The 23492-nt window shown below is 40.0% G+C and overlaps 1 protein-coding gene across 6 annotated transcripts in view; it reads right to left on the bottom strand.

Moving 5' to 3' along the window:
• The window catches only part of LOC139748664 (rab GTPase-activating protein 1-like), a 158869-nt gene that overhangs the window by 106580 nt on the left and 28797 nt on the right, over positions 1 to 23492 (bottom strand). For 5 of the 6 annotated variants that reach the window (XM_071661926.1, XM_071661923.1, XM_071661928.1 and 2 more), the window contains exons 5-7: positions 22015 to 22198; positions 19088 to 19243; positions 13135 to 13350 (exon numbers count right to left, since the gene is read on the bottom strand). In XM_071661926.1, coding sequence (XP_071518027.1) covers positions 13135 to 13350; positions 19088 to 19243; positions 22015 to 22198 — 556 coding nt within the window. Of the gene's footprint in view, positions 1 to 4898; positions 4968 to 13134; positions 13351 to 19087; positions 19244 to 22014; positions 22199 to 23492 lie in introns of all 6 variants that reach the window. The other variant, XM_071661927.1, reaches the window with a different exon arrangement.

Genomic DNA, 23492 nt, shown 5'->3' with positions numbered 1-23492 from the left:
GGCAAATTAGAAAATTCACAAATGCCAAAACTGTAAAGCGACATCTCGCTACCTATTTTTGTCTCCGTTTTCTGTATCAACACATACATGAGGATCACATGGCTAAATGGAAAAAAAAAAATTAACTACCTTTCAATAGTCAGCAGTAAAAGGATATCAGCTATCTTCAGCTTTAAAACACAGTATTGGAATATGAAATCCTTAAAATTCCTATGATGATCTACTCCATAAAATGCAAGACACTACCTTGAGATGCTACTCTCCAGTTATCCAAACTCTCATAAGGATTGATCATTACACAGCACCATAAATGAAAAATGGCATTTGCACACAAAATGTGACACAAATTCACCTGAAACAGAACACTACGTATCATGATCCAGTATCCACCAGTGATGCAGAATCTTAGAGAACGTAGGAAATAGCTGAACAGCCTTACTTATAAAGTCTGGCCCTAATTAGCTCACTGTCAGCCTAACAATAATCTTGTCTAAACCTCAGATCATCAGTCCTTTAATCAAGGGACAACCTTTGTAAAGAAACATAAGAAACTATAGACACAAGAGCAGGATGACAAATCACCCTTTAACCTAATACCATTCATACTTCCATGAAAGGCACCTCTACCAAACTATGTGAGCCACCATTGTACATAAGACTGCTTACTTTAGCCTACGTTTTCTAAAATGCACAAGTCAGTCTTAGCACTATATTAGTGAAAATGGCAGAATTTGTAGTAATCAGATTGTTGCAACACTTAGCATGAACAAAGTTTTCTTTACTGCTATTGTAGGAGCAAATTTGAGAAACTGCCATGCAATGGGCAGGAAAGTGAATGAGAAAGAGAAAATTATTCCAATGACTGTTTTTGATGCTCTGACTTTAGTGTCCTCTAAAAATCTAGTATCCAGTTACCCTTTTTGTGGACATGGTAAAGTTTATCAAGATTATATCAAGTGGAAAGAAAATGGATTTTGAATCTGACCTGCACCAACTTATTAAATTCCTTCTTTTACTCAGTATTGTCATTCAATAAGAAAGGAAAATAGCACTCATATAAGCAATTCAATTCTGAGTCTGGTGAAAATAAAATTGCAGTGATAAAAACACTTTAGCAGTATCCAACTATTGAGGTTTAAACTGAAAAGGAACATTACAAATAACCTGAAATAGGTTGGCAAAAGTTTGGCTCCGAGTGAAACGAAGCTCAAGAGTAAAGGGGTAGAGTGGTTTGGGAATGTCTTGGGAGTAAAGTCAGGGGTTGGTGAGAGGACAAGAGGAAAGGAAGGAGTAGAACTACTCCTGAAGCAGGAGTTGGGGGAGTATGTGATAGAATGTAAGAAAGTAAACTCTAGATTGATATGGGTAAAACTGAAAGTGGATGGGGAGAGATGGGTGATTATTGGTGCCTATGCACCTGGTCATGAGAAGAAAGATCATGAGAGGCAAGTGTTTTAGGAGCAGCTGAGTGAGTGTGTTAGCAGCTTTGATGCGCGAGACTGGGTTATAGTGATGGGTGATTTGAATGCAAAGGTGAGTAATGTGGCAGTTAGGGTATAATTGGTGCACATGGTTGTTCAGTGTTGTAAATAAAAATGAAGAGCTTGTAGATTTGTGTGCTGAAAAAGGATTGGGGATTAGGAATACCTGGTTTAAAAAGAGAGATATACATAAGTATACATATGTAAGAAGGAGAGAAGGCCAGAGAGCGTTGTTGGATTACGTCTTATTTGATAGGCGTGTGAATGAGAGACTTTTGGATGTTAATGTGCAGAGACGGGCAACTGTAGGGATGTCTGATCATTATCTTGTGGAGGCAAAGGTGAAGATATGTAGAGGTTTTCAGAAACGAAGAATGTTGTGGTGAAGAGAGTGGTGAGAGCAAGTAAGCTTGGAAAGGAGACTTGTGTGAGGAAGTATCAGGAGAGATTGAGTGCAGAAAGGAAAAAGGTGAGAGCAAATGATGTAAGGGGAGTGGGGGAGTAATGGGAGGAATTTAGGGAAGCAGTGATGGCTTGTGCAAAAGATACCTGTGGCATGAGAAAGGTGGGAGGTGGGCAGATTAGAAAGGGTAGTGAGTGGTGGGATGAAGAAGTAAGATTGTTAGTGAAAGAGAAGAGAGGCATTTGGACAATTTTTGCAGGGAAATAGTGTAAATGACTGGGAGATGTATAAAAGAAAGAGGCAAGAGGTCAAGGGAAAGGTGCAAAAGGTGAAAAAGATGGCAAATGAGAGTTGAGGTGAGAGAGTATCATTAAATTCTAGGGAGAATGAAAAGATGTTTTGGAATGAGGTAAATAAAGTGCATAAGACAAGAAAACAAATGGGAACATAAGTGAAGGGGGTAACATTCGCTCACACTCAGTCTCTAGCTGTCATGTGTAATGCACCAAAACCAAAGCTCCCTTTCCACATCCAGGCCCCACAAAACTTTCCATGGCTTACCCCACACACTTCACATGCCCTGGTTCAATCCATTGACAGCACATCAACCCCGGTATACCACATCGTTCCAATTCACTCTATTCCTTGCACGCCTTTCACCCTCTTGTATGTTCAGGAACCGATCACTCAAAATCTTTTTCACTCCATCTTTCCACCTCCAATTTGGTCTCCCACTTTTCCTCGTTCCCTCCAGCTCTGACACATATATCCTCTTTATCAATCTTTCCTCACTCATTCCCTCCATGTGACCAAACCACTTTAATACACCCTCTTCTGCTCTCTCAACCACAGACTCTTTTTATTACCACACATCTCTGTTACCCTTTCATTACTTACTTGATCAAACCACCTCACACTACATATTGTCCTCAAACATCTCATTTCCAACACATCCACCCTCCTCCGCACAACACTATCTATAGCCCACGCCTCGCAACCTATAACATAGTTGGAACCACTATTCCTCCAAACATACCCATTTTTTGCTCTCTGAGATAACATTCTCACCTTCCACATATTCTTCAACACTCCCAGAACCTTCGCCCCCTCCCCCACCCTGTGACTCATTTCCGCTTCCATGGTTCCATCTACTGCCAAATCCACTCCCAGATACATAAACACTTCACTTCCTCCAGTTTTTCTCCATTCATGCTTCCCAATTAACTTTCCCTCAACCCTAGTGAACCTAATAATTAACCTTGCTCTTATTCACATTTACTCTCAGCTTTCTTTTTTCACATACTTTACAAAACTCAGTCACCAACTTTTACAGTTTCTCACCCGAATGAGCCACCAGCACTGTATCATCACCAAACAACAAATGACTCACTTCCCAAGCCCTCTCATCCACAACAGCCTGTATACTTGCCCCTCTCTCCAAAACTCTTGCATTCACCTTCCTAACAACCCCATCCATAAGCAAATTAACCATGGAGACATCACGCACCCCTGTTGCAAACCGACATTCACTGGGAACCAATCACTTTCTTCCTTACATTCTTGATAAAAACTTTTCACTGCTTCTAGCAACTTCCCTCCCACACCATAACTCTTAACACCTTCCACTGATCATCTCTATCAACTCTATCATATGCCTTCTCCAGATCCATAAATGCTACATACAAATCCATCTTTTTTTCCAAGTATTTCTCACATACATTCTTCAAAGCAAACATCTGATCCACACATCCTCCACCACTTCTGAAACTACACTGCTCTTCCCCAATCTGATGCTCTGTACATGTATATGTATGTTTATGTAGAAATGTATATATGTAGAAATGTATATGTGCACGTGTGGACATTTATGTATATACATGAGTATGTGGGTGGGTTGGGCCATTTCCTCGTCTGTTTCCTTGCACTACCTTGCTAACGCAGGAGACGGCCGTTAAGTATAATTAAAAAAATATATACATTTATTATTCATTATACTTAATCACTGTTGGACTACTATACATTCAATCATACCCATTTTTGCCCTTCCAGAGAGCAATCTCTCATTCCAGAGATTCTTGAGTGCTCTCAGAACCTACACTCTCTTATCCACCCTATGACTCACTTCTGTTCCCTTGGTTCCATTCATTGCCAAGTCCACTCCTAGGTATCTAAATTAAATTTCCTTCAATTTTTCTCCATTCAAATGCATCCTAACTAACATGTCCCTCAAGTCTGCTAAATCGAATAAACTTACTTTTATTCACATTTACTCTCAACTTCCTCCTTTCACACACTCTTCTAAACTCAGTCACCAACTTCTGCAATCTCACACTCGAATCTCCCACCAATGTTGCATCATTAGCAAACAAATGACACTTCCCAGTTCCTTTCATCACCTACAGACTGCATTGTAACCTCTCTCTCCAATACTTGGATCAACCTCCCTTGTCATCCCATCCATAAATAAATCAAACATGACTTTACAAATTACTTATGTTGAATAATTTGACATACAAATAATAAAACAAACTTTCCACTATCAATTAGGCCTCAGGAAGTTTGTTACAACTCTTTTGTCAAGCATTTAGTATACTGTAATAGTAGGCAACAGTCAAGACTGATGAAAGACTTTTCAACTGTGAAAAATTCCATAGTGAACAAAAATTAGCAGCACATCTAAGTACTATGGATACAAGAATACTTATTCAATCATATAATGACAAACTCTGGGCAGTAGTGTAGTCAACTAAAGACTTCAGAACTAAAAGAAAATTGTCTACATGGTATTACAATATTACATCACAAAAAAGTTGGCAATAATTACATAATTCAAACAAAAGAAGCAAAGATAGCAGTGACAATAGGAAGCTTTAAAAGGGAATGTCTTTAGCAACATCCTTTATTTCTCCATAAAAAAAGGCAGAGAAGGACCCTTTGCCCAGGTCCAAAGAGTGGCTGCAGGGTAACATTAGCAGGTAAGAGCTGTAAGATTACTGATGCTGACCATAACTAACCTGCCCCCTTCTTTTGTCACTGTTGTTAGCCTGCTCCTGCAGCTGAAGATTTTTGCAGTATTTACCATCCTAAAGTGCAGGAAATGTTTAAAGGAAGAGTAAGCATTTCAAAACATTTAAAAAAGCAGTGAATAATTGACCTTCTAAAACTTTGTCTAAACAAATATTCTCTGCATCCAAAAGGTCTAAGTATGGATATACACAGATCTTTACTTAATTAAACCATGAAAACATATTGTAATCCTTATATGATCAGGCAACTACTACTCAATGTAAACAATTTCAATAATAAAGAAAACAGTTTAAATTCTGAGACAATAACTGGCAGATGTGAGCAACACACAGAAAATTTTGCCAAGTTCCATTACCTGTTGATCAAAAAACCATTTCTAAAAAGGAAACCCAAGCAACAGGCAAGGAGAAAGTTCACAACTACTAACAAGCTGCAACTTCATATTCAGATAATGATAAGTCACAAAATGAAATTAAGCAAGTAGTCTGGCTAACCACTAAATGTGGTATCAAACTCATCTTGGTTTTGTTGATTTATCAGCTATGAACTCTTGAACCAATCAAAACAAGAAAGGACACTGGGTTGAAAACTATGGTGCATACTTTCTATGCAACTTACATCTGTCAAGTTGAAAAACTGTCTCACTGAAAATCAGTTTTCTGAAACTGGCATGCATACAGATGCAAGCCTCAAAACTAACTAATCAGCCACAGGTACTGAGAGATAACCTCCATTCTTTAAATAAAAAGGTCAACCAAAACAAAAGTAAAAGTTCCAAAGAAAAGGAACCTTAAGCTATAGGAAGTGTAACTGCCACCTGAAAGGTAGATATATCATTAACTTTAAAGATTAAACTGACACTTTTGATGTTAAAAAAAAAATCTATAAGTTCAAAAATTATTTTCTTGATGCATGTTAATACAAGTTTCCCCAGTTAAATACTGGAATGTTCAGGCAAGCTTCCAGTTCATTTCAAAGGCCAAAGATGAGAGCCTAAAACACAAAAAGATCAACGTTATTTCTTAAATGAAACATCAATATCATGCCACAGAAGGTGAAGTCATTTCACTCTTAGTCCCTGACATCAGCACCTCCATTCAGTAAGTTATGCACGAGCATTACTATCAAACTGTGATTGCTTGCTTCTTCAACTGATCAATGAAACTTGAATCACGAGCAGGATTATAATGAGACAAACTATTATTTACACAAACTCCACAGACTCAGGACAATCAACATCCTGTTAACCTGCCATTAATTATCATTTTAAATTACAAGAATATTTTGTCAGCAGTAATGACAAAAGACTGGAGTCAGAAATACTAAAACTGTACACTAAAGAGGCATACCCTTGATCATTTCTTCATTTTACCAAAATCTGAAGCAATCTTACTAACACAACCAGTCTCAACCCAATACATAATAACCATACTTCTGATAAATCAAAAGTAGACAACTAGGTATACATCCTTCTAAATCAAACAACTGTATGAGTTCTCCATCACACAGGGTGATGATGGTGTGGATGTCTGGCATAAAAGTCAACGGGGAGAGAGCCAAATTCGTCAAGATGTTATGGTCTGCAGATGGGCAAACTCTATCTGTTAAAACATCTTTCACTTACTTTGTACGATAGTTTTCCACAGTGAAACAGGTATCTAAAGGGTTCCTACGACAAGTCAGAAAGGCCTGAATCGCTGCTGTTCACATGTAAGTCAGATAAAGCAGTGGAGTTTTTAATAAACTTTATCTTTTAGTAAATATGAATAGGTAATGCATTTTAGTCATTAACAATTAGGTAAATTAGGTTAGGGTTAGAATTAATGTTACTTTTGTCAATATATTCTATCTATATCTCTGTTGCTTATTCCCTCATGGGGATGACCATGACAGTCTCTATAACTGGTGAACTCTAGTGCCACTTATTAGCCTTTCAGTGTATCACCCTTAACAGGCAATTTGCAGAGGGCAAATTCTTGTTTCAAAGGCTCCTACATAATATTCCCACTGACTACTTCTATCTAACATGTCTCCCTAATGTAATTTGCCAACTAACAGCAAAACCCAAAAAAAGTAGCATACACTGGTGGTTCAAGGCTTTTTGTTTTTCAAACTTGTTTCCTGTTTTCTATATTTGAGAGGTAGCACCAGAAACAGATGAAGAATGGCATCATTTGCTCACATCCACTCTCTAAATATTCTCAACCAGGCCCTAAAGATCTTTCCAATGTTCCCCTAACTGCTTCACATGCCCTTGTTCAGGCTATTGACAGCATATCATCCCCTGTATACCACAATACTTCAATTTGCTCTTCTCTCCCTTGTACACCTCACATCCACCTGCATGTTCGAAACCCAAACACCTAAAACTTTTTTCACTTCATCCTTCCACCTCCTCCTTAGTTTCCACAATCTCCTTCTTCCCTCCACTTCTAACATGTAGACCCTCTTAACTGTCCTCTCCTCACTCATCCTCTCCACATGTTCAAATCATTTCAGCATACCCTCTTCAGTTTTCTCATACATCCTTCTCTTACAATCACACTTCTCTTACAGTATCAATTCAAATTTTTTATCAAAGCAAATGATACACTAAAAAAGCAACAGCTAAATCAAATGTGTAATGAAGCATATCTTTAGGATGCTGGTCCCCTAAATAACATGGTATCCCCATGTAGCAGACTAGTTCAACTGAAGTAAAACAAAGAGATGAAATATTCATTGCATAATACACTCTGAATACTCAAACTCCATGTTTCTACAAACTGCAAACTCCCAGAATCAATGGTCCACCACATTTAAGATTACTGCTGACTTGGTGCATGAGATTGGCTGATGTTTTATATTCTGATCATTTCTTGGTTCTTGTGCAGGTGAGGATCAGGGAAAAGTGAGGGTAAGGTGTAAGGAAGCATTGAGAGGTAAAAATGTTGAAAAGCAAGAAGAGGAATGGCAAACAATGCAAGGAGGAGCATGAAAGGAGGGTGACCAAAAGTTTAGATGGAAATGCAGTATATGTAAGGATACTGTTATGTGAGAATGAGATGTTTAAAATGTTAAGAGAAAGACTGTTAAAAGTTATAGAATTAGTAGTTGGATGTAGGGTCATGAGGTGCAGGAATAAAAAGGGAAATGCATGGTGGATAGATGAGATTAAAAATGCTTTGGAAGGCATCCAGACTGGATGGGATTACGGCTGAAACGCTGAAGCACAGAAGAGCAAGTGTGATAGAGTACGTGCATCTGATATGTAATTTAGCATGGAAAAAGGAAGTTGTGCCTGAGGATTGGATGAAAGCTATTACTGTTACTTTATTCTAAGGAATATGTGCTAAGGATGTATGTTGCAACTACAGGTGAATACATTTGTTAATTATAACGAGAAAAGTGTATACAAGTGTTGATTGATAGTGATGGAAGTAACTGAATACAGAATAAATGAGGAGCAGGTGGTTTTAGGAAAGGTAGGGGATGTGTGGATCAGATTTACTTTGATGGTGATGAATGTTTAAAAGTACCTACTGAAAGGTAAGATGGATCTGGAGAAAGTGTATGACAAAGTTGAGTGAAATAATTCATTGGGTGTGTTACGGATACAAGGGGTGGGGTACAACTGTTGGATGGCATGAAAGCCTTCTATGGAGGAGCAAATGAATGTGTAAGAGTGCATGGAGAGTTCACTAAAAGTTTCTGTATAAACATGCGTGTGAAGCAGGGCTGCTTGGTGTCAATGTGGCTTTTTAATACACAAATGTTAGGCATTTATATGACAAAGTTATGGAACAGTTTAATCTTACTGAAATGTACTGCTAAGCACTTGCATGGCAAAGTTATGAAATAGCTTAATTTTACTGAAATATACTGAAGGTAAGATATCAGGGATGTTAGTTGGTCCATATGATTATACAATGGAAGGAGATGAATTCTGCTGGCAGATGAGTAATCTGAAAAGCTGTATAACAGAAAATAGGTTAGGACAAGGTCATTAGTTAGTTATGATATTTAAGTGTGACAGGCTTAAAATAACTTGAGAGATCTTAAAAGAAAAGTTGAGACAGTTAAATCAGGAGAAAGGCTCTAAATTAAAAGCAGCTTGAATGGAATGATGGTTGGAGGGTGGTGTTACATGAGAAACAGGTAAGTATAGGGTCTATTTACCTATCTATGTATAGGGTCTATTTACCTATCTATGTATAGGGTCTATTTACCTATCTATGTCTATGACATCCATTCCCAGCAGGAACGCCCAATGAAGAGGCTAACACATCAAAAGAGTCTCCACTTATCCCTGTCCTCCCTCACGTACACCATTCACATATTCATCCCCCATTTCTCTCCCTCCAGTACTCTTCCACTTTATTTACCTGTCACAGGTGGTCTTCCTCTCACACCAAACCCTTTAATCATATCATATACTCTCCTTGTAAACTTCCCATCTTGCATTCTTTTCACATGCCCAAACCACTTCAATTTATTATGTTTCACCCACTCTATCACTCCACAATTCATTCCATTAGCATTCCCTGCCATATCAAACCTCTCATACACCCCAACATTTCTTTCTTCATTCCATTTAGTCATACTGCATGGTCCTCTCAAATAACTCATTTCCACTCCCTGAATTTCTGACCTCATCCCATGTTCATGTTTTGGCAGCACTGTTCAGAGTCAGGAGGACTATATTATCCTTTAATTCTTTCCTTACTTCCATACTTACACCACTACCCTTCATTATCCTATTAAGGGAGCCAGTGATTTTTCTTCCCTGTACTGCTCTCTCCCTTATATCTCCTTCCATATCACCAAACTTTTCCATGATAGTTCCCAAATACTTAAAATTCTGTCACCTCTTCCAGTCTTTCTCCTATCATATCAACAACATAGTTTAGTACACTTTCTTCTTGCAAAATCTAGACTTTCACTCTGTTTCCTTTTAAACACCATTAATCTACCTCTACTCACCTAAGCTTACACTCATTGTAAAACAAACTTATAAGCTTCTGCAACTCCTCTTTGTTCTCAGCAAATAGCACAGTATCATCCTCTAACAGGCTTGTCACTAGCCACCATACCTCACCACCACACTCCATCCCTAAACCCCTGTTCCCTAGTTTTGCTTTCATCTCTTATATCATTCTATCCATATTTTTATCTATTTATTTTGCTTTGTCGCTGTCTCCCACGTTAGCGAGGTAGTGTAAGGAAACAGACGAAAGATTGGCCCAAGCCACCCACATACACATGTATATACATACACGTCTACACACACACATATACATACCTATACATCTCAACGTGTACATATATATAATCTTTTTTTTTTTTTTGCTTTGTCGCTGTCTCCCGCGTTTGCGAGGTAGCGCAAGGAAACAGACGAAAGAAATGGCCCAACCCACCGCCATACACATGTATATACATACGTCCACACACGCAAATATACATACCTACACAGCTTTCCATGGTTTACCCCAGACGCTTCACATGCCTTGATTCAATCCCCTGACAGCACGTCAACCCCGGTATACCACATCGCTCTCTCAAGCACGCTCTTTTTATTTCCACACATCTCTCTTACCCTTACGTTACTTACTCGATCAAACCACCTCACACCACACATTGTCCTCAAACATCTCATTTCCAGCACATCCATCCTCCTGCGCACAGCTCTATCCATAGCCCACGCCTCGCAACCATACAACATTGTTGGAACCACTATTACTTCAAACATACTCATTTTTGCTTTCCGAGATAATGTTCTCGACTTCCACACATTCTTCAAGGCTCCCAGAATTTTCGCCCCCTCCCCCACCCTATGATCCACTTCCGCTTCCATGGTTCCATCCGCTGCCAGATCCACTCCCAGATATCTAAAACACTTCACTTCCTCCAGTTTTTCTCCATTCAAACTCACCTCCCAATTGACTTGACCCTCAACCCTACTGTACCTAATAACCTTGCTCTTATTCACATTTACTCTTAACTTTCTTCTTTCACACACTTTACCAAACTCAGTCACCAGCTTCTGCAGTTTCTCACATGAATCAGCCACCAGCGCTGTATCATCAGCGAACAACAACTGACTCACTTCCCAAGCTCTCTCATCCCCAACAGACTTCATACTTGCCCCTCTTTCCATATATATATATATACACACACAGACATATACATATATACACATGTACATAATTCATAGTCTGCCTTTATTCATTCCCATCGCCAACCTGCCACACATGAAATAACAACCCCCTTCCCCTCATGTGCGCGAAGTAGCGCTAGGAAAAAACAACTAAGGCCACTTTCGTTCACACTCAGTCTCTAGCTGTCATGTAATAATGCACTGAAACCACAGCTCCCTTTCCACATCCAGGCCCCACAGAACTTTCCATGGTTTACCCCAGACGCTTCACATGCCCTGGTTCAATCCATTGACAGCACGTCGACCCCAGTATACCACATCGTTCCAATTCATTCTATTCCTTGCACGCCTTTCACCCTCCTGCATGTTCAGGCCCCAATCACTCAAAATCTTTTTCACTCCATCTTTCCACCTCCAATTTGGTCTCCCACTTCTCCTCGTTCCCTCCACCTCTGACATATACATCCTCTTGGTCAATCTTTCCTCACTCATTCTCTCCATGTGACCAAACCATTTCAAAACACCCTCTTCTGCTCTCTCAACCACACTCTTTTTATTACCACACATCTCTCTTACCCTATTATTACTTATTCCATCAAACCACCTCACACCACATATTGTCCTCAAACATCTCACTTCCAGCACATCCACCCTCCTCCGCACAACTCTATCTATAGCCCATGCCTCGCAACCATATAACATTGTTGGAACCACTATTCCTTCAAACATATCCATTTTTGCTTTCCGAGATAATGTTCTCGACTTCCACACATTCTTCAACGCTCCCAGAACTTTCGCCCCCTTCCCCACCCTATGATTCACTTCTGCTTCCATGGTTCCATCCGCTGCCAAATCCACTCCCAGATATCTAAAACACTTCACTTCCACCAGTTTTTCTCCATTCAAACTTACCTCCCAATTGACTTGTCCCTCAACCCTACTGTACCTAGTAACCTTGCTCTTATTCACATTTACTGTCAGCTTTCTTCTTTCACACACTACCAGAAAGCTGAGAGTAAATGTGAATAAGCTTTACTTTCATTCTATCCATATATATGTTAAAAATGTTAAAAAGCCATTGTGACAACACACAGCCCTGCCTCAAACCCTCATGTAAACCAAAACCTTTGCTCAACTCTCCATCCACAACTCTCCATCCACTCTTACACATGCATAGAAGTCTTTCACATCATCCAACAATTGTCCTCCTACCCCATACAGTGTCTCCTAATAAAAATAACAATGCTCCAATGACAATACATTAGCAGATATAAATGTTGCACATACATAACTTAATAACTAAGCTGTCCATAATTACACATATCACTAATACTGAAAACAATGAGTAGCCAAGATAGAATGTGACTTGGGACAAAATTACTGTAGTAATCAGCTACTGCTCAAACTAGAAGTTTAGAATGAACCAGATACTGGGCAATGGCAAGTAGGTTACTTATCTTTATTAAAGGTTGGGACTAGATGAGGTTCAATAGAAAGTAACAGGAAGATATTCAGTTGGGACTGATGAATTTTCTATAAAATAAAAATGCTGCTTTTGCTGAATAGATCTGCCTAGCATGCATCTTTCACACTCAAACTTTATGAATATGCATTCATCAACCTCTTCTGAATACATAATATGGCATAATGATACAGATTGACAGAATGAAACTTGCAGGAAAATGAGTAGAACTTTTCCAAACATACTATGATTCTCCTAAAGCTATAAGTGTTACTGATCTGCTTATTTACCAAACCAGTGAATAACTGAAATAAGAACAAATTATCATAATATCAATGCAATATATCTTTAAAGGTGTATGTTATCATATACATATGTAGTTTTTTCACATTCAATTCACAAAGGAAAAAATCCCCAACGATTAAAATATACAGTTCTTCCTACAAAAAATAAGCCTAATAAATCAATATCCCTGTCCATTATTATCACAAGGAGGTATCAAAACTTGCAAAAGTACATACAAAAAACATACCAGCTCAACATTAAAAGTAATGCAAAAAGAATAATTTACATTAAATTATCAAATCACTACGGATTTTTTTAAGTAGAAAACAATATAACATACCATCTCAAGAAGATTCATGTCAGCATGTTTCACTCTTCGCCCTGGAGCTACGAGAAGCCCAAAGCATCTTTCCACACAAAGCTCATCTATGTTTGCGGATGTTGTACTGGTCTGTGTACTAGGGGGTGCTGGAGTGACTGTGAGGACAAGCTGCTTTTCAGTATTGCTACGTAGTTTGAAGAATTCTTTGTCCCTTGGCACAGTGTTCAAGTTTCCCTATGATGGAGGTTTGTGTTACATTGTTTGTGGTATACTAATGCAAGATAACATCAATGCAAATTACGAACTCTTTCTTAGACAAAAAATTTGTGTCAACAATGTTTTGATATCAAAAATGGTTAAGGACAAAATAATGCTTCAGCAGGGGAGACAGAAGACTTCCCATGCATTCCCCGCTTGTCGTAGAAGGCGACTTAAGGGGACGGGAGCGGGGGGCTAGAAACACTCCTCTCCAAGTATTCTAACTTTTTAAAAGGGGAAACAGAAGAAGGAGTCACGCAGGGAGTGCTCATCCTCCTCAAAGGCTCAGACTGGGGGTGTCTAAATGTGTGTGGATGTAACTACAATGAGAAAAAAGGAGAGATAGATAGTATGTTTGACGAAAGGAACCTGGATGTTTTGGCTGTGAGTGAAACGAAGCTTAAGGGTAAAGGGGAAGAGTGGTTTGGGAATGTTTTGGGAGTAAAGTCAGGGACTGGTAAGAGGACAAGAGCAAAGGAAGGAGTAGCCCTACTCACGAAACAGAAGTTGTAGGAGTATGTGATAGAGTGTAAGAAAGTAAACTCTAGATTGATATGGGTAAACCTGAAAGTCGATGGAGAGAGATGGGTGATTATTGGTGCCTATGCACCTGGTCATGAGAAGAAAGATCATGAGGGGCAAGTGTTTTGGGAGCAGGTGAGTGAGTGTGTTAGCAGTTTTGATGCACGAGACCAGGTTATAGTGATGAATGATCTGAATGCAATGGTGAGTAATGTAGCAGTTGAGGGAATAATCGGTGTACATGGGGTGTTCAGTGTTGTAAATGGAAATGGTGAAGAGCTTGTAGATTTGTGTGCTGAAAGAGGCCTGGTGATTGGGAATACCTGCTGTATAAGTAGGAGAGATGGATAGAGAGCATTACTGGATTATGTGTTAACTGATAGGCAAGCAAAAGAGAGACCTTTGGATGTTAATGTGCTGAGAGGTGCAACTAGAGGGATGTCTGATCATTATCTTGTGGAGGGAAAGGTGAAGATATGTAGAGGTTTTCAGAAAAGAAGAGAGAGAATGTTGGGGTGAAGAGTGTGGTGAGAGTAAGTGAGCTTGGGAAGGAGACTTGTGTGATGAAGTGCCAGGAGAGACTGAGTGCAGAATGGAAAAAGGTGAGAGAAAAGGGCATAAGGGGAGTGGGGGAGGAATGGGATGTATTTAGGGAAGCAGTAATGGCTTGTGCAAAAGATGCTTGTGGCATGAGAAGTGTGGGAGGTGGGCAAATTAGTGAGTGAGGCATTTGGACAATTTTTGCAGGGAAATAGTGCAAATGACTGGGAGATGTATAAAAGAAAGAGGCAGGAGGTCAAGAGAAAGGTGCAAGAGGTGAAAAAGAGGGCAAATGAGAGTTGGGGTGAGAGAGTATCATTAAATTTTAGGGAGAATAAAAAGATGTTTTGGAAGGAGGTAAATAAAGTATGTAAGACAAGGGAATAAATGGGAACTTCAGTGAAGGGGGATAATGGGGAGGTGATAACAAGTAGTGCTGATGTGAGAAGGAGATGGAGCGAGTATTTTGAAGGTTTGTTGAATGTGTTTGATGATAGAGTGGCAGATATATGGTGTTTTGCTCAAGGTGGTGAGCAAAACGAGAGGGTTAGAGAAAATGATTTGGTAAATAGAGAAGAGGTAGTAAAAGCTTTGCAGAAGATGAAAGCTGGCAAGACAGCGGGTTTGGATGGTATTGCAGTGGAATTTATTAAAAAAGGGGGTGACTGTATTGTTGACTGGTTGGTAAGGTTACTTAATGTATGTATGACTCATGGTGAGGTGCCTGAGGATTGGAGGAATGCTTGCATAATGCCATTGTACAAAGGGAAAGGGGATGAAAGTGAGTGCTCAAATTACAAGAGGTATAAGTCTGCTGAGTATTCCTGGGAAATTATATGGGAGGGTATTTACTGAGAGGGTGAAGGCATGAACAGAGCAGCAGATTGGGGAAGAGCAGTGTGGTTTCAGAAGTAGTAGAGGATGTGTGGATCAGGTGTTTGCTTTGAAGAATGTTTGTAAGAAATACTTAGAAAAGCAAATGGATTTGTATGTAGCATTTGTGGATCTGGAGAAAGCATATGATAAGAGTTGATAGAAATGCTCAGTGGAAGGTATTAAGAATATATTGTGTGGGGGGCAAGTTGTTAGAAGCAGTGAAAAGTTTTTATCGAGGATGTAAGGCACGTGTATGTGTAGGAAGAGAGGAAAGTGGTTGGTTCTCAGTGAATGTTGGTTTGTGGCAGGGGTGTGTGATGTCTCCATGGTTGTTTAATTTGTTTATGGATGGGTGATGTGAGAAGGAGATGGAATGAGTATTTTGAAGGTTTGTTGAATGTGTCTGATGACAGAGTGGCAGATATAGGGTGTTTGGGTCGAGGTGGTGTGCAAAGTGAGAGGGTTAGGGAAAATGATTTGGTAAACAGAGAAGAGGTAGTAAAAGCTTTGCGGAAGATGAAAGCCGGCAAGGCAGCAGGTTTGGATGGTATTGCAGTGGAATTTATTAAAAAAGGGGGTGACTGTATTGTTGACTGGTTGGTAAGGTTATTTAATGTATGTATGACTCATGGTGAGGTGCCTGAGGATTGGCGGAATGCGTGCATAGTGCCATTGTACAAAGGCAAAGGGGAGAAGAGTGAGTGCTCAAATTACAGAGGTATAAGTTTGTTGAGTATTCCTGGTAAATTATATGGGAGGGTATTGATTGAGAGGGTGAAGGCATGTACAGAGCATCAGATTGGGGAAGAGCAGTGTGGTTTCAGAAGTGGTAGAGGATGTGTGGATCAGGTGTTTGCTTTGAAGAATGTATGTGAGAAATACTTAGAAAAGCAAATGGATTTGTATGTAGCATTTATGGATCTGGAGAAGGCATATGATAGAGTTGATAGAGATGCTCTGTGGAAGGTATTAAGAATATATGGTGTGGGAGGCAAGTTGTTAGAAGCAGTGAAAAGTTTTTATCGAGGATGTAAGGCATGTGTACGTGTAGGAAGAGAGGAAAGTGATTGGTTCTCAGTGAATGTAGGTCTGCGGCAGGGGTGTGTGATGTCTCCATGGTTGTTTAATTTGTTTATGGATGGGGTTGTTAGGGAGGTAAATGCAAGAGTCTTGGAAAGAGGGGCAAGTATGAAGTCTGTTGGGGATGAGAGAGCTTGGGAAGTGAGTCAGTTGTTATTCGCTGATGATACAGCGCTGGTGGCGGATTCATGTGAGAAACTGCAGAAGCTGGTGACGGAGTTTGGTAAAGTGTGTGGAAGAAGAAAGTTAAGAGTAAATGTGAATAAGAGCAAGGTTATTAGGTACAGTAGGGTTGAGGGTCAAGTCAATTGGGAGGTGAGTTTGAATGGAGAAAAACTGGAGGAAGTGAAGTGTTTTAGACATCTGGGAGTGGATCTGTCAGCGGATGGAACCATGGAAGCGGAAGTGGATCATAGGGTGGGGGAGGGGGCGAAAATTTTGGGAGCCTTGAAAAATGTGTGGAAGTCGAGAACATTATCCCGGAGGGCAAAAATGGGTATGTTTGAAGGAATAGTGGTTCCAACAATGTTGTATGGTTGCGAGGCGTGGGCTATGGATAGAGTTGTTCGCAGGAGGATGGACGTGCTGGAAGTGAGATGTTTGAGGACAATGTGTGGTGTGAGGTGGTTTGATCGAGTAAGTAACGTAAGGGTGAGAGAGATGTGTGGAAATAAAAAGAGCATGGTTGAGAGAGCAGAAGAGGGTGTTTTGAAATGGTTTGGGCACATGGAGAGAATGAGTGAGGAAAGATTGACCAAGAGGATATATGTGTCAGAGGTGGAGGGAACGAGGAGAAGAGGGAGACCGAATTGGAGGTGGAAAGATGGAGTGAAAAGGATTTTGTGTGATCGGGGCCTGAACATGCAGGAGGGTGAAAGGAGGGCAAGGAATAGAGTGAATTGGAGCGATGTGGTATACAGGGGTTGACGTGCTGTCAGTGGATTGAATCAGGGCATGTGAAGTGTCCGGGGTAAACCATGGAAAGCTGTGTAGGTATGTATATTTGCGTGTGTGGACGTGTGTATGTACATGTGTATGGGGGGGGTTGGGCCATTTCTTTCGTCTGTTTCCTTGCGCTACCTCGCAAACGCGGGAGACAGCGACGAGGTATAAAAAAAAAAAAAAAAAAATGGATGGGGTTGTTAGGGAGGTGAATGCAAGAGTTTTGGAAAGAGGGGCAAGTATGCAGTCTGTTGTGGATGAGAGAGCTTGGGAAGTGAGTCAGTTGTTGTTCACTGATGATACGGCACTGGTGGCTGATTCGGGTGAGAAACTGCAGAAGCTGGTGACTGAGTTTGGTAAAGTGTGTGAAAGAAGAAAGCTGAGAGTAAATGTGAATAAGAGCAAGGTTACTAGGTACAGTAGGGTTGAGGGACAAGTCAATTGGAAGGTAAGTTTGAATGGAGAAAAACTGGAGGAAGTGAAGTGTTTTAGATATCTGGGAGTGGATTAAGCAACGGATGGAATCATGGAAGCAGAAGTGAATCATAGGGTGGGGGAGGGGGCAAAAGTTCTGGGAGCGTTGAAGAATGTGTAGAAGTCGAGAACATTATCTCAGAAAGCAAAAATGGGTATGTTTGAAGGAACAGTGGTTCCAACAATGTTATATGGTTGCGAGGCGTGGGCTATAGATAGAGTTGTGCAGAGGAGGGTGATGTGCTGGAAATGAGATGTTTGAGGACAATGTGTGGTGTGAGGTGGTTTGATTGAATAAGTAATAATAGGGTAAGAGAGATGTGTGGTAATAAAAAGAGTGTGGTTGAAAGAGCAGAAGAGGGTGTTTTGAAATGGTTTGGTCACATGGAGAGAATGAGTGAAGAAAGATTGACCAAGAGGATATATGTGTCAGAGGTGGAGGGAACGAGGAGATGTGGGAGACCTAACTGGAGGTGGAAAGATGGAGTGAAAAAGATTTTGAGTGATGCTGGGCCAGAACATGCAGGAGGGTGAAAGGCGTGCAAGGAATAGAGTGAATTGGAACAATGTGGTATACTGAGGTTGACGTGCTGTCAATGGATTGAACCAGGGCATGTGAAGCGTCTGGGGTAAACCATGGAAAATTCTGTGGGGCCTGGATGTGGAAAGGGAGCTGTGGTTTCGGTGCATTATTACATGACAGCTAGAGACTGAGTGTGAATGAATGTAGCCCTTGTGGTCTTTTCCTAGCGCTACCTCGTGCACATGCAGGGGGAGGCGGTTGTTATTTCATGTTTGGCGAGGTGGGGATGGAAATGAATAAAGGAAGTCAGTATGAATTTTTTTTAATTTTCCAAAAGAAGGAACAGAGAAGGGGGCCAGGTGAGGATATTTCCTTAAAGGCCCAGTCCTCTGTTCTTAACGCTACCTCGCTAATGCGGGAAATGGCGAATAGTATGAAAGAAAGAAAGAAAAGTATGAATTATGTACATGTGTATATATGTATATGTCTGTGTGTGTATATATATGTATACATTGAGATGTATAGGTATGTATATTTGTGTGTGTGGACGTGTTTGTATATACATGTGGATGGATTGGGCCATTCTTTCGTCTGTTTCCTTGCGCTACCTCGCTAACGCGGGAGACAGCGACAAAGCAAATTGAATAAATAAAATAATAATATTCAATTTCTATGGTCACATAATTCCATAAATTCCATTTCTATGTTGTCTCATAATCTTATGCAGTTTTGCAGGAAGAAATAAGCTCGCTTTACCTTACTGTCTTCCTCTTTAATCTCTAAAGATATATCAAAGAGGTGAACATAATCAGCCAATTGCCGGTTTGGACAAAGTTCCTCTTCTCTCTTGACCAGTTTACTCCTTGGCACTCTTCGGAAAGCTGCTGCAAAGGTGATCAACACACGTGCTACCTAAACAAAAAGGAAATTTTGAAAATTCGATTTAGTAAGGCACAGGTGTAAAAACAGGACTAAAAATGTTATATTGGCTATCTAGTAAGTGATGAAAATTCAAATGGAAAAAAAATCTAAAATAATCATAGTTATCATAAGTTTTAATAAGATATTATATTTTGTTTAATCACACACAATATGATTAATGGATCTGGAGAAGGCATATGATAGAGTTGATAGAGATGCTTTGTGGAAGGTATTAAGAGTATATGGTGTGAGAGGCAAGTTGCTAGAAGCAGTGAAAAGGTTTTATCAAGGATGTAGGGCATGTGTACAAGTAGGGAGAGGAAAGTGATTGGTTCCTAGTGAATGTTGGTCTGCGGCATGGGTGCATGATGTCTCCATGGCTGTTTAATTTGTTTATGGATGGGGTTGTTAGGGAGGTGAATGTAAGGGTTTTGGAGAGAGGGGCAAGTATACAGTCTGTTGTGGACGAGAGGGCTTGGGAAGTGAGTCAGTTGTTGTTCGCTGATGATACAGTTCTAGAGGTTGATTCAAGTGAGAAACTGCAGAAGTTGGTGACTGAGTTTGGTAAAGTGTGTGAAAGAAGAAAGCTGAGAGTAAATGTGAATAAGAGCAAGGTTATTAGGTTCAGTAGGGTTGAGGGACATGTTAATCGGGAGGCAAGTTTGAATGGAGAAAAACTGGAGGAAGTGAAGTGTCTTGGATATCTGGAAGTGGACTTAACAGCGGATGGAACCATGGAAGCGGAAGTAAGTCACAGGGTGGGGAAGAGGGCGAAGGTTCTGGGAGCGTTTAAGAATGTGTGGAAGGCGAGAACATTCTCTGAGAGAGCAAAAATGGGTAGGTTTGAAGGAATAGTGGTTCCAACAATGTTATATGGCTGCAAAGAATGGGTTATAGATAAGGTTGTGGGGAGGAGAGTGGATGTGTTGGAAATGAAATGTTTGAGGACAATATGTGGTGTGAGGTGGTTTGATCGAGTAAGTAATGAAAGGGTAAGAGAGATGTGTGGTAATAAAAAGACTGTAGTTGAGACAGCAGAAGAGAGTATATTGAAATGGTTTGGTCATATGGAAAGAATGGGTGAGGAAAGATTGCCAAAGAGGATATATGTGTCAGAGGTGGAGTGAACGAGGAGAAGTGGACGACCAAATTGGAGGTGGAAGGATGGAGTGAAAAAAATTTTGAGTGATCATACAGGAGGGTGAAAGGCGTGCAAGGAATAGAGTGAATTGGAATGATGTGGTGTACCAGGGTGGACGTGCTGTCAATGTATTGAACCAGCATGTGAAGCGTCTGGAGTAAACCATGGGCATGGATGTGGATAGGGAACTGTGGGTTTGGTGCATCACACATGACAGCTAGAGACTGAGTGTGAACGAATGTGGCCTTTGCTGTCTTTTCCTTGCACTACCTCAAGCGTCCATTGGGGGGGGGGGGTTGCTGTTTCATGTGTGGTGGGATGGCAACAGCGATGGATGAAGGCAGCAAGTATGAATATGTACATGTGTATATATTCCCATGAGTCCACGGGGAAAATGAAACATGTTAAGTTCCAGTGGACTCATAGGAATATCTTGATCACGCTCAAAATTGTGATCCTTTCCAATGTGTATATATGTATATGTCTGTGTATGTATATGTATGTAAACGTTGAAATGTATAGGTATGTATATGTGCATGTGTGGGCATTTATGTATATGCATGTATATTTGGGTGGGTTGGGCCATTCTTTTGTCTGTTTCCTTGTGCTATCTCGCTAACGTGGGAGACAGTGACTAAGATATAATAAATAAATAAATCATCAAGGAAAATTTCAATGATAAATCAAGAGTGATATGTGGTTTGGATTAATTAACTGTACTCTATGCTCACTTAGTAAATGATCATTCTTTGGAAATTAGTTCTTTGTACATCCAAGTTGCTATTAATTCAATACCAAAACAGTTACACCATCTTTATCATATCCACATTTTCCTGGATACAAAGTATGTTACAAAAAAAAAATCCATATGTTTTTGCTGCTGACCACTTCTTCATCAAGTATCAAAGAACCAGCATCAATGCTTCACATATATTTACAAATTTTGTATGCTGGTTTGACTCCTGTGTCTTAAGTGGCACAGCGGCCATTCTTTCTTCAATATCAAGTTTATAATCTTAATATTAGTGATGGTCTATACAAATTAGGTAACTTTATTGTTGATAAAATTTGTAAAATGATAAGTTTATGAACGCCCGTTGTCTGTCTTGGACAATCACATGTATACTAAACGGCGTCCTAGCTTCGTCTCTTCGAGATATATCAACTGACTGTTATATTTCTCTCTTATGCCTCCCCTGATGATGTGATTATTACACAAAAGTGCACTTGGGAACTTATCGTGTTTCATTTTCTCCGTGGACTCATAGGAATGTGTATATATGTATATATCTGTGTATGTATATATGTATAAATTGAAATGTATAGGTATGTATATGTGTGTGTGTGGATGTGTATGCATATACATGTGTATGAGGGTGGGTTGGGCCATTCTTTCGTCTGTTTCCTTGCGCTACCTCGCTGACGCGGGAGGCAGCGACAAAGTATAATAAATTAATAAATAACGGCTAAAATCTTCATCGTACAGAATAACATATCATAATACTTCTCAACAAAACCTTTTATATCTAGTAACTGTATAATTAAAACAGATTGACCATAATATATATATAAAACCACTGTAACTACACTTAAGCATTTACACTTAAATACTTCCACTCACAGCTTCAGGAATTTGACAGCGAAACACATGACACTGGAAAATTGCTGTTTCTTGTGTGTCTCCATGAGAAGATGTGAAGGCAAAGCATCGGGCTTCTGATGTTTCAACTTTTCCTCGTGCACAGAAAAGGATTCGATGTATTTTGAAACGAGTCATCTCAGTGCTTGTTGTGGCATCATAAATTCTGTTGATTGATCAATGGTTTATATTAATACATGGGGAATGGGCAAATCAGAAAGGGTAGTGAGTGGTGGGATGAAGAAGTAAAGTTGTTAATGAAAGAGAAAGAGAGGAGTCTGGAAGATACTTGCAAGGAAGAAGTGCAAATGACTGGGAGATGTATAAAAGAAAGTGGCACAAGGTTAAAAGAAAGGTGCAAAGGTTGAAAAAAAGGGCAAATCAGAGCTGGGGTGACAGAATCATTAAATTTTAGGGAGAATAAACAGATGTTTTGGAAGGAGGAAATTAACGTGCGTAAGACAAGAGAACAAATGGGAACATTGGTGAAGGGGCAAGTGGGGAAGTAATAATAGGAAGTGATGAAGTGAGAAGGAGATGGAGTGAGTATTTTGAAGGTTTGTTGAATGTGTTTACTGACAGAGTGGCAGATATAGAGTGCTTTGGTCATTGTGGTGTGCAAAGTGAGAGGGGTCAGGGAGAATGGTTTGGTTAAGAGAGAAGAGGTAGTAAAAGCTTTGTGGAACATGATATCTGGCAAGGCCGCTGGTTTGCATGGTATTGCAGTGAAAGATATCAAAAAAAAAAAAAAAGATGACTATGTTGTTGATTGGTTGGTAAGGATATCTTATATATGTATGGATCATGGTGAAGTGTCTGAGAATTGGCAGAATACATGCATATTGCCAATGTACACAGGCAAAGAGGATGAAGGTGAGTGTTCAAACTACAGAGGCATAAGTTTGTTGAGTATTCCTGGGAAATTATATGGTAGGGTATTGATCGAGAGGTTGAAGGTATGTATAGAGCATCAGATTGGGGAAGAGCAGTGTGGTTTCAGAAGTGGTGCAGGATGTGTGGATCAGGTGTTTGCTTTGAAGAATGTGTGTGACAAATACTTAGAAAAGCAGAGGGATTTATATGTAGCATTTATGGAACTGGAGAAGGCATTTGATAGGGTTGATAGAGATGCTTTGTGGAAGGTCTCAAGAGTATATGGTGTGGGAAGTAAGTTGCTAGAAGCAGTGAAAAGTTTTTACCAAGGATGTAAGGCATAAGTACAAGTAGGAAGAAAGGAGTGATTTGTTCCCAGTGAAGGTCGATCTGCAGCAGTGGTGTGTGATGTCTCCATGGTTGTTTAATTTGTTGTTTATGGATGGGGTGGTTAGAGAGGTAAATGCAAGATATTTGGATAGAGGTGAGTATGCAGTCTGTTGCAGGATGAAAGGGCCTGGGAAGTGAGTCACTTGTTGTTTGCCGATGATACAGCTCTGGAGATTGATTCAAGTGAGAAACTGCAG

This window comes from Panulirus ornatus, chromosome 5 (genome assembly GCF_036320965.1).
Source record: "Panulirus ornatus isolate Po-2019 chromosome 5, ASM3632096v1, whole genome shotgun sequence".
Taxonomy (NCBI): domain Eukaryota; kingdom Metazoa; phylum Arthropoda; class Malacostraca; order Decapoda; family Palinuridae; genus Panulirus; species Panulirus ornatus.
This window is presented reverse-complemented; position numbering and strand designations above follow the sequence as displayed.